We start from the raw sequence: 12,683 nt of genomic DNA, 5'->3' as shown, positions 1-12,683 counted from the left end.
ACATAAAATAACTTCGTAGTAAACATTTTTGCGTATATTTACTGGATATTAGGCTTTATTGACAGCAAAAATGTCTTGCTTCTACAACTTATGTATTTAGATTTACGTACCATTATTATTTATAGTTATGTCAAAAAACTTATCGGGTATTTTGTACGTTAAAGGACTTTGGGTTCCGTATGAAATAAATAAATAAAAGGTGTAGCGATAGAGATTTTTAAGAGAATATAGGAGAATATGGATCACCTGACGGTTGGAAAGCATTGCCATGTATGGATACCCGCTAGCACCAGATAAGGGGGACGTATGGGTTACAGTTACATGTCTTGGGAGTTTCATGAAAACTTATCAAGATTTGCGTAACTAAATTACACTCCGCCATCTAACTATTGTGGGCACTTGTCATTTCCAAAGTGAGATTGGTATTACTAACTAATTGGGTTTTTTAATAAGGAGTTTTAATTGATAGCAAATAATCCTAAAATCAGTAGCCTAACTAAGATCTATTTCACACAGAACCCTAAAAATAGAAAACATTGTAACTCATACTTTATATCGTAGCTTTCTGCTTACCCTGAAATAAGGATATTCGGTACAAGCATAATAAGTATAATAACATAACTTTTGCACAATATCAGTCTATCTATGGGAATCTGCCATCTTCCCGGTCCATTGACGATTTGATAGCATCATAAAATCAACTGTCATAACTTGAACCGTAGCCCCATACATTTTCTTCTTCCACGGGTGTCTAATGTAATTTGGTGAGTAATGTCCAATTTAACATGACCTCTAGTAGCTTTATAGTATATACGGTAATAAAGGTTCGTGATATCTGGTTATTACGTGCATTCGATCAGTTTTCGATGAGTTTTCGTAAAAAAGTTAGCTACTTAAACTTGATTTGTTAGTTTGATGCACTGATCGGTCATTTGGTCAACAATAGGTAGATAGATTTGGTTCTATGACTGTAAGTCTATATTGTTGTAGAAATATGAATAAATGAATAAATACATGCCGATAGATATATAGATAGATAGTTAGGTAGATAGATAGATTAATCTTTATTGTACACCATTATTAAAAATAATACAAAAAAAGAAATAATAATGGCACAAAGGTGACGTTATCATTAACAGTAATTTCTTCCAGACAACCTTTTGGTGGACATTTTGAGAACAATTGGATTAGCTTTTTTTTGTCTGTAACATCACACCTTTTATCCCCGAAGGGGTAGGCAGAGGTGCACATTACGGGACGTAATGTCGTTATACAATGTCCACCTAATTTTCATCATTTGTGTTATAAGTCCCATGTAATAGAGGATGAGTATTGGATTAGTAATATATCAAATGGAGTTACTGTGTATTTAGAGATAGGTTTGGTTGGGGTCCAGCCACTGCGCTAAAGGTGCAGTATGAAGAAAGGAACTAATAAGACAAACAACGAAACAGACTAGCCAAACAGTTAGGAAGATTGCTAGTCACTTTAGTTAGGTAAAGTGTAGACTGGTGTAGCTATTCTAATGGCCTATACACACTGACGGCTTGCACGCTTCACGTTTCGCTTGTTGGCAGCGGGCTGTGTCTAACTGCGCACTTTAAAATACCAAATAATTTGGCGCTAGTATCGATCGTTTGGAAAGCTCTTCTTTCGTTGCGTACCCCTAACCCTATAGTATCATATCATACACACATCAACAGCCTATAAGAAGCCACTGCTGACCAAAGGCCTCTTCTCGTACGGATATTGTTGATGACCACGCTTGCTCAATGTGGGTTGGCGATTTCAAACTTGTAATTAATTGGAAATTATAAGCCGAGGCTTCCTCACGATGTTTTACTTAACCGTTTGTCAGTGTTGTTTAATAATTTTAAAAGGGCATATTATAGCGTCACATTGTTACTTGCCGTTGGTAGGTTTTGAACCCGCACCCTGACACATACGAGAAGCGGTCGTCTTAAACCCCTGAGCCATTAAGACACACGTATAGAATCAAACTGATATTTGTTTTTGTTATTGATATACACAGACATAGGTACTCTATTCTGTTCTATGGGGCAGACAGAAATTAAAGAAACCGTCTTAGTACTTTTTAAGCAATAAACTATTTATTTATTAGTCTATATTCTATAACCCTAGAAAGTTGAGAAGCAGTTAGTTCATTAATCAGAAGTAGGAGCAACAGCCATTCATAACTGGTCGGGTGAAGTTAGGAACTTGAGCTCCGTGGCTTGGCGAGAACTCGTATAGTGTAAACCGAATAAACTTTACCTTTGAATGCACCACTCTAGATTAAATTAAGAATTTACTGCGATATCGTATTCTTTTGTTTTTGTTGTTGAATATTTTCTCTATAAATTGGGGGATGGATCGTCAATATCAAGGTATAAGTTGGAATACGTATCGCATCAACGTATCGCAGCAACGCTACTGTAACCTTAGTACGAGTTTGTTTTACGTATAAAGTAATCTGATTGGCCGGCTGGAATAAACCAACCAATCAGAGTGCCGAACGCGCTCTCGTTTCGATTCTCGTTCCGTCTTTACAATACAACGCTGTGTGCCCCCGACTCACATGTGCGTTTATACCATTTAAACGACGCCTGTTTTACACACCTCTTGCTATATTGTGGGAGCCTAGTACTTTTTGTTTAGTTTCCCTAGTCTCAGTGCCCGCGACGCGTATGTAAGTTTTTACAATATTGATGGGCTTTTATGATACAAGAAGAGTAGCGGAGGTGGACAGACCTGGAGCTGCGGACTACCTAGCGGGTTTACCTCTGGCTCGAAAAGCAGGAGTAGGTAGGAATATCGGGATTTTTCTGGATAGTTCTTAGTCAGTAAGAGTCGGGATAGTTTTTAGTCAGTAAGAGTCTGACACTCTCTCTCGCCTCATCTAAGTCATTGGAGACAACATAATATACTGGAACACAAACCTCCAGTGCCGGCGTTAGGGGGGGGGGCGACATGGGCCGATGGCCCAGGGCGACAAAGTCTGGGGGGCGCCAATAAAATGAAAAACTACTACTAACACTTGATATTGCTTCCCTCAAGTGGGCGCCACAATATTTTCGCCCGGGGTATCAGTGGCCCTTACGCCGGCACTGAACCTCCCAGCAATTATAAGTGTCTGTAACATTACGATTGCATTATTGTTATCACAGTAGCTAGTTGCAACCAGCCTACAAGTTAGCATTCTACGACTATTGTCTATATTCCTTAGGCCTATAATTACTGAAATATTCGCCTTCTGTCCGACTGTCGCGTTAATTAGTTGTCAAAAGTGTATAATATTGAACAATGGCGTAAGATCTGATAGGAGCTGGGTACAAAGAGATTGTATCGGTATCTAGAAGTTTGTAATTGTTGAATTGTTTTCAATACTTTGTGTTGTTATTGGAATATTAATAATATTGGGTAATGTTAGCATAATTTCAAGCTTCTTAATCTCTGTAGAACAGGGGTATACAAACTTTTTCTGGTTAAGGACTTCTTTTATAACTCTTGTTATGTTAGGTATTTATATTAGATTACTTTTTTCATGGGGTGCCACAGTCTAAGTGATTAAGAATTTACTCATAAAATAGATTTTGGATTATTGAAATCAGTTACTCCTCTCAGCAAGTTATCTCCTTTGATATAAGTTTAATTCGAGCTTTAACCGTGGTATTTATTGGGCAAAGGTGTAGTCTTGTGTATTTTTTTTCACTTCGCTGATAATTTTTTCATCATCCCCGATCACCGACCACCATTTGCTGGGAACCACTGCTGTAGAATGACTGCTGGGCAAAGAGTCTCAGGTTCGATTCCCGGGTCGGGCAAAGGGCTGCACATTGATGTGGTTTTTTCGGCTATTAGAAAAAAATCTAATTAGGAGCACGGAGTCTGTGCCCGATATATCGGGCCATAGGGGGCCATATATTGCCATAATAGTACCTAATAATTATGAGAATGTATAAATCTTCTAGTCCTTAGAGACAAACCAGCTCAACTATGTTAGTGTTGGCAGATGTTATAAACTAACGTACTTACGTATATATTTACATATTTCATTATGTATCTCTGTACATACTATGTGTGGGAGTGTCAGTCTGTGAGCTATTTGTGTTATGTCGTGGGTAGATGAAAGCTAAAGGATTGTGGGCGGTAGTATTTTTGTTGCATACTTTATTTAGTACTCCAGTTATTTTTAAGTGTTTACAAGGGTGGTATCTGGTTTTTATAATCAGTTTTCCGCATAATATTTTTCAGAAGAAGGTTTTAGGTATATTAACCGACGTAATAAATTGAGGTTCGCACTTTAACATCCGAAGAGCTGCGGTCTACCTAGCTAGCGGGTTTACCGGGGCTCCGGCTCGACAAGCAGAAGTAGAAACGGCGTGGTTTTTAGTGAGTAAGAGTCTGACACGGACGTGTCTCGCCTCGCCCAGGGCGGGAGAAGGATTTGGATGATTTTCCACGCTAAAAAAAGCCGGCTTTAGTTTAATGTTTCTATTTATCTCCTAACATAATTTGCATATAGAACAGCCTTCCAGCTAGTCGCTAGATCACATTCCCATCGGTCAGATCGTTCATTAATCTTAGCGGGGGATTCATAATAAATAACTTTACAATAGCACTATGAATTCGAGTTATTAGCCGCTGATTGGCCCATCAATTACTATATGCAGTGCCCCTGGGACCGTTCGCCGCGGATAATCGGTGAGATACACGATAGGGTTGTAAGTTATAAGCGAGAACCAACTTTTTTTATCCTTCTTCATAAAAAATATATCATACTTTTTAATTTTCCTTCTTCATGGACAATCATACAAACTTCTTTCTTTTCTTGTCTTCTAATAATATCTTCTGATTTACTTCGTTGCGGGATTTTTATGTCCCTGAGACGCGCCGGACTTCAGTGTTCCGTTGTTTTCCGGTAGTATCTACTGCTGATCCTTGCTTATAGGAGTTGTAGCGGTTTTAGAACGTTGAGGTGGGCTTGTCCCATAAAAAAATACTTCTTTGTAAAATGCCAGCTTGTAATCCTAAGTAAAATGTCAACTTTTTGCTAGTTTTGCGTTTGGAGTGAAATAGCTAGAATTTTAAGCAAAAAATATTTCTAATCTCCACTTAAGCGTGTAACTTGTCCCACACACCAGGGATATCAGAGCTAGGCCGTACGTTAGGCGGCCTGCAAACGCATGGCTGCGTCGATTGCTCGCCATACATCACATCGCGCGGGATACTTCGACCGACTCACTTGGCTGTCCATACACGACTTGCTATGGAGTTTAAAATATCTACCCTTCACTTTTATAGGATATATATTTTTTTATAGAACATACCGGCCGGCCGACGATAGCCGGCCAACGAACAGACGTATTACCTGATGGTAAGCAATCGCCGCTGCCCAGGGACACTTGAAACACCAGAGGTGCTACTAGTATGTTGCCGGCTTTTGGGGGTTCGGAATTTAAGGGTTGTTGGGGAATCGGGGATTCGGAAGATTGGTATGAGGGGAATTGGGCCTCCGGTAACCTCATTCACAGAACACAAGCGTTGTTTCACTCCGGTTTTTGATGAAGCCGTGGTATCACTCCAGTCGAGCCGGCCCATTCGTGCCGAAGCATGGCTCTCGCACACTTAAATATTGCATATTTCCTTATTCTTAAAAATCTTGATCTTCGATCTCGCATCACACTTCGTTACATTTTTTTATGAATCAATCAAAAGTATATATAAAAACACATTAATCACAAAACACAGACTATAAATACACAAGTTAACCGTCGTTACGGCGCGGACGTCGGGACGCCTCCCGCGTTGCTAGGCAACAGAGGGCAACGGAGGACGCAATCGATACGCACCCTGTTCATTTCATACTCTCATTATTAGGGGTGCTATACTGCCACTACTCAGATCTTATGGGGTGGTGACGTCACTAGTTCTTTTGGAGATTTATTTCTTCTTTCAGTCATTAGACTCGATACTAAGCGGTCGTGATTTTTGTGCTGAGTAAAATGAAACATTTTAATTAATTATTATACTTTTCTATCAATAATTCTGCGGAGTTGTAATTTTGAGTAAAGTGTGTCGCGTTGTTTTAAGTGAGTCATCATTGTTTGGTACAAGATGAACTAAAACTATTAGACTATTCTGTGTTAATATGTCAAACCCGGGTTTAAGCCCTTTCGGGCGTAGCCAATTGCTAAGACGTAGTCCACCCCCAACGCCCTCACCTGCAGAACAACATCAACTAAGAGACCCAGAGCCGCCAGCGTCCTCAGAGCATGAAGTTGAATTGATTTCTACGCCAGAAATACAGAAATGGATGGGTGCCATAGAAACAATATTATCGGAAGTTTGCACTATCGTGTCGGAGGGAAAAATGAATAATGACCAGAAGTTACGCGTCACTAACCTTTGCCGTAAGGTCTCGCATGGGACATCGCAACTGGCGGTACAGTACCAGTCCCTAAAGCAAAAAACCCTTCAAGCACATGTAACCATCCAGCATCTTCAGGGTCGGCAGGACATTGCAGATTCAATTAAAGAAATAAAAAAGGCAGTTGAAACGGATCGGAATACTGGTAGTATTTCCTATGCCAATGTGGTGAAAAAAGGAGAAAATCTAGTACGCCCAGCTAATTTCCAATCTATAGCCATATACCCTGCAGATAAGACGCAGTCCAGTGACGACACAAAGACTCTAGTACAAAAAATAATCTCGCCTGAAGAATTAAAATTGCGAGTCCGTGGCATGAAAAAAATTAGGAATGGAGGCGTAATCATAAGTGCGGATAGCAAGGGAGATATTGAGAAACTAAAAGCTTCCGAAAAACTCGTTTCCTCAGGCCTCAAAGTCGAAGAGCCTTCCAAACGCCGTCCTAGAATAGCAGTCATTGGTGTCCCAGTTGCTCTTACGGAAAAAGAAGTATTGGACTGTATATTCGAACAAAACCTATCCGAAAAGCTGGCCAATACCTCGCGTGAGTCCTTTTTGGAAGAGATAAAAGTCAGCCACAAATCAGGGAAGAAAGATCGGCCTACCTGTAATTATATCCTAGAGGTACCTGCAAGCATTAGAAAAATGCTGATAATTCAAGGCCGCATTTTTATAAATTGGACGTCATGCCCCGTAAGGGATTTTACAATTGTAACTAGATGCTACAACTGCCAACAGTTTGGACATGCAGCCAAGTATTGCCGCGAAACCAGACCCACATGCAACCTCTGCGGTGAGATGGGTCATGCTTTTAAAGAGTGTCCCAACAAATCTTCTCCACCCAATTGTGCTACCTGCAAACGCTTTCAGCGCAAGTGTGATCATCCCACTGGTCATATGAACTGCCCGGCACGCAAGTATGCTGAAGACAATTACATTAATTCAATTGATTATGAAGGCGCCTAAGAGCGCCAATTATATATTTATTAAGTAGCACATATACAGTAGGGTTTCTATAGTTTCTAACTTTATGTCAGAGCAATTAATCACTGACATTGACAATTTTTCCGTATCTGAAGTCATAGTTTGTAACGTTGAGGAGTGCAAGAACTATATTACGGCCGATAACAAAACGATTACCTTACTAACCCAAAATATTCGCAGTATAAATCGCAATTTTACCGGTTTTCAATTGCTATTACAGAATCTCGACTTATGCTGTGATATTATTGTGCTAACAGAATGCTGGTTATCTAAACAAGCAGACAATTTGCCATCGCTTGACGGTTATACGCTATATAAAACTAACTTAAATACTAACCAAAACGATGGCCTAGTTGCTTACATTAAACATACATTAGAAGTAACAGTAGAAGAACCTTTATTTCCAGGCTGTAATTGCCTATTAATTAAAATTAACCCCGACATTGTAGTTATGGCTATTTATAGGCCTCCATCTCAAAACATGGACCTATTTCTAGACTCGCTTAGTACTACATTAAGTAAAATATCTTGTCATAAAAATATTATACTCTTAGGTGACATTAATATTAATATAGCCTCTGGGAAAACCGAAACCCAAGCACATAACTACCTAAACATCTGCACATTTCATGGACTTTTGCCAGCACATAATCATCCCACTCACCAGAGTGGTTCATGCTTAGATCATATCATTATTAAGACAAAATCACCATCTAAAACATTTATTACTAATTCTTCGCTCACGGATCATCAGGCTATATTATTAACTCTACAAATATCTCCATCTAGAAAAAACTGTTTGCGTAGCTTTGAAAAACTAAATATGAAGAGTCTTGAAAACGACATGCGTGACATCAATTTTGACGCTGTTTTTAATTCCAATGATCCTAATGCCTCGTTGCAATATTTTATTGAGGCCTTACAAACACGCATCAGCAAAAACACACTAAGCAAATTATTACCTAGAAAGTATAGTAACATCAAACCATGGATAACGCCAGGTCTTGTCCGCTGTATACGCCATAGAGACAAACTTCATCAAAAGTTGAAGCAAACTCCAGACAATCTAATACTTTCAGTTACCTATAAACGGTACAGAAACTTTTGCAATACTCTATTGAAAAAACAAAAAATACAATACGACCGAGCACAGCTTCAGAAAGCGGGAAAGAATAATAAGCTAATATGGAAATTTATAAAAAGCAATACCTTCAGACAAACAAAACCAGACACTCAGCTTGATCTTTTGTCAACCTGTTTGAACCCATCTGAAGCAACGAATAAAGTAAACAACTACTTTGTTAACGTTGGCAAAAATTTAGCTGAGAAATCCTTTTCCAGAAATGCAATCACTCAAAGTATGCCTGTGGCACATAACTCTCTGGGCTCTTTCGTATTATTAGAAACAGACGTTCAGGAAGTTTTATGTATAATAGATGGACTAAAAGACGTTTGTGCTGTTGGTTGGGATAACATCCCTAATAATGTACTAAAAAATTCAAACACCTTATTGCACCGCCTCTAACACACATCTTTAACTTATGCCTAAGTAAAGGAATATTTCCGAATCTGCTTAAAAAAGCTGTCGTAAGCCCTGTTTTTAAAGCTGGGGACAAAACCGATGTCACTAATTATCGACCCATTGCAGTATTAACAGGCCTTTCAAAGATTTTGGAAAAAATTATAAACACTAGATTAATTAAGTATCTTGAAAAGAACAACTTACTATCAGATAAACAATTCGGATTTAGGCCTAAAAGATCAACAAACCAAGCAGTTCATAAATTAACAAATCTCATCTGTTCTAATCTAGATAATGGCATGGTCACTATTGGGATCTTCTTAGACCTTGCGAAGGCATTTGACACCATTTCTTGTTCCCTATTATTGCACAAACTGGAAAAAATGGGTATAAGAGGAGCACAATTAAAATTATTTGCTGACTATCTCAGTGATCGTCACCAGTGTGTGAAAATTGGTCAAAACAAAAGTTCTGACCTAAAAAACAGTGGGTTCGGGATTCCTCAAGGTAGTATTTTGGGCCCTACCCTTTTCTTAATTTATATAAATGAATTAAGCAGCTTGTCACTTGAAAATGGTGTCATTATGTCATATGCTGATGACACAGCTCTTGTGTTCTCAGGCAAATCAAAAGATGAGGTCTATGAACTTGCCCAAAAGGGTTTCAGTATAGTGTCTAATTGGCTTCACAATAACCTGCTGACATTGAATCCAAATAAAACCAAGTACATGTTATTTACTATAAGAAATACTAACAATTCTACCACTAACCTAAACATTTATGCACACAATTGTCATATGAGTACCTCCGCTGACACAGCATGCGCTTGCCCTACTTTACAAACAACTGACCATATAAAATATCTAGGTGTCACGATTGACGCCCAGCTTAACTTCCGTAAACATATTGACTTATTATGCACTCGAGTTCGTAAATTAATATATGTTTTTAAAAATTTGCGTAACATAGCAGACTTCACTTTAATTCGGCAGGTGTATATGGCCCTATGTCAGTCTATTCTTACCTATTGTATTAGCTCCTGGGGTGGGGCTCCTAAAACTATTCTCTTGCCCCTGGAACGTGCCCAAAGAGCAATCCTGAAGGTCGCTAGCTTTCGTCCATTCAGATTCCCCACCCACCAGCTTTACAGGGAATGCAAAGTACTCACAGTACGCCAGCTATTTATTTTGAATATAGTACTACTCCAGCATGCTGAACTTGGTTTTAGCCCTGTACCTTCTGGCAATAGGAGAAAGGATTTAGTTTGCACTAACACTCGGACGAAACATGTATTTACTAACAGATTCTATTTATTTCTAGGACCATATTTATATAACAAAATTAACAGATTGCTAAAGATTTATAGTGTAAGTTTAAATAAGTGTAATTTAGTACTAACAGAATATTTACAGTCCCTCAATTACGCAGATACGGAAAAATTGCTAGAAGTGTTAAACTAAATTGCTTATTTTAGTAAATTATATAATAACTAGTATAGTGTATTTTAATAAATAAGGACACTTTGCCCTTGCTTAGTCTTCAATAATTATGTAATGTGATAATGATATTAAAATGATATCCGATAAATATTCTAAGCCTTGATAGCCTGAAACACAGGTTTAAAAGAACCTAGTTCGGGTAGTCCCTATATTTTAAAATTAGAACTGTTTTTTTATTTTATTATTGCCTATATGTATTAGCCTAGATTAACTTAGTTTTTCCGATTGTTATTCTTAAGACCATTTTTTGTTTTTACCTCAACATCTGAGTCATTTTAATTATACATGTGATCTATGTTTTTAATAAATTTTATTTTATTTTATTTTTATTTATTTATTATTTCATTTGGGTTTTTTTATAGATTGTTTCTTCGGTGTAGTAGTAGCCAGAGTGATTGGGCTTTTTTTTTTTTTTTTTTTTTTTTTGAGGGGGGAAAATCATCCAATGACTTTTCTCGCCTTGGGCGAGGCGAGAGGGAGTGTCAGACTCTTACTGACTAAAAACCACCCCGTTCCTTCTCCTGCTTTTCGAGCCGGAGCCCCGGTAAACCCGCTAGGTAGTCCGCAGCTCCGGATCAGGCATCAGCCCTATTGGGCCCCATCTGTGGTGGTCTGATGGCTCTTTGAGGCGCGCGCGGAACGCGACGCGCCGCACGCACGGGTCTGGTTCTGTTCGGGCGGTGAGCTACCCTTGCTCGCCGTCCGCAGGCCCGCACTTACGGTGGCCGGAGATCGTCTCGGGATCCCCTACGCCCGAAGTGTCTTTCGCGACGGCTGGGGCGTGAGGAGGTTTGTTCTCTCACGCGCCCCGCCTCCTCCTTAGCTAGCATGACTGCTTCGCAGAAGGAGGAGACGGCATCCCAGTCCCTCTCGCTCCGCACCATGGCCTGAACCAGTGCCGGGCGCGAGAGGTCGCCGTCGCCGACCACATCCCTGAGGACTTGGCGGTGCTCAGCCCACGCAGGGCACACCGCCACCGTATGTTCTACCGTGTCCTCCGGGCGGTCCTCACAGTGATGACACCCGGGCGTTTCCTCCCGCCCAATAAGGAACAGGAACCTACCGAAACTAGAGTGATTGGGCTGGCTAAGGGTTTCGGGTTTGATTCCTGGGTCGGCCCAAGTATTAGACAACCTACTTTTCCGAATGTCGAAATATTTCTGTTTTACCGAATGTAGATTATAATGTAGAATTATACATATTTTGTTCCATTATGGGACTCTAAATTCTCTAATCTCTAACCAGAATCGAACCCATGACTCCTTGGCAGTCACGCTTACACCATTAAATCATCACATTAAAATACATATTAATAAAAATATAAATATTAAATTGGACATTTTTGCGCTCCACCACTTATATCCCATGCATAAATCACGCGCAGATTAATAATTACTTTAATTAGTGCACAGATGGTCACTCCGGCGCCCCCTTCAGCGCAGCGGCCGCAAACTCATTAGTCAGGTTACGAGTCCCCGGGGATCGAACGGGTTATCCTTTAATCGAGAGCCGCGGAATTACGTAAACATACTACATGTCTAATAAATTTGTCTTTTGCTATCTATCTTGCTTTTTTAAACTACAGGAATATGTTAAAGTCAAGTTTGGGTAATGACTGGGTGAGTTTTGTTTAGTTTTCTTCAGTAGTATTGGTCATTGTAGCTGACATACACGTGTTTAGATATAAATATTTATCAAACATAATTAGATAGCTTTAGAAAAAGGCTTCAGCACACATGTTAAAATGCGAACCTCCATTTTTTAAGTCAAGTAATATACATAAAACCGTTTCCTAAGTCTGAAAAAAATACTATACTGAAAACCGCATCAAAATCGGTTCAGCCAAACGCGAGATAAGTAAGCACAAACATAACACAAATACCAATACCAACAGGTGAAATAGAAAACCTCGTTCTTTTAAGTCCGTTTAAAAACAAACAAAAAAAATATAACATAATTATAATCTGTTGTTGCTATGCATGGTCTATATAAAATACCCTTATGTCTATACGTATGTGTGTCCCTCCCATACAACGAAGCTTACACGTGCTGCTATTTATAGCGTCGAGATCAAAACATTAAACCTACTTACAACGTCACTTCGTTTTCCATGAAAAGCGTTCATAAAATGTACGTACATAATTTAATTAATTTTGTTATATTTATCAGATATGTTTTACAACTTGTTTGATTCTAAGAACACTGGTAAGTATACAGGTTACTTAGCAAAATAGAAGAGATTTGTCAA

At 39.1% G+C, this 12,683-nt stretch overlaps 1 protein-coding gene across 1 annotated transcript; it reads left to right on the top strand.

Annotated features, from left to right (window-relative positions):
• The first annotated feature begins 5,956 nt into the window (after window positions 1–5,956).
• LOC126912579 (uncharacterized) lies at window positions 5,957–10,756 on the top strand. The gene has a single exon (XM_050705238.1). The coding sequence runs from the start codon at window positions 6,152–6,154 to the stop codon at window positions 7,394–7,396; it is 1,245 nt and encodes a 414-aa protein (XP_050561195.1). The 5' UTR covers window positions 5,957–6,151; the 3' UTR covers window positions 7,397–10,756.
• Window positions 10,757–12,683: the final 1,927 nt, after the last annotated feature.

Source organism: Spodoptera frugiperda, chromosome 27 (assembly GCF_023101765.2).
Source record: "Spodoptera frugiperda isolate SF20-4 chromosome 27, AGI-APGP_CSIRO_Sfru_2.0, whole genome shotgun sequence".
Lineage (NCBI taxonomy): Eukaryota > Metazoa > Arthropoda > Insecta > Lepidoptera > Noctuidae > Spodoptera > Spodoptera frugiperda.
The sequence above is the reverse complement of the archived record's forward strand: the minus strand, read 5'-3'. Positions and strand labels throughout refer to the sequence as shown.

Bases quoted from the DNA above. Each gene is read 5' to 3' on its own strand.
- LOC126912579 (XM_050705238.1), top strand. From the start codon at position 6,152: ATGTCAAACCCGGGTTTAAGCCCTTTCGGGCGTAGCCAATTGCTAAGA.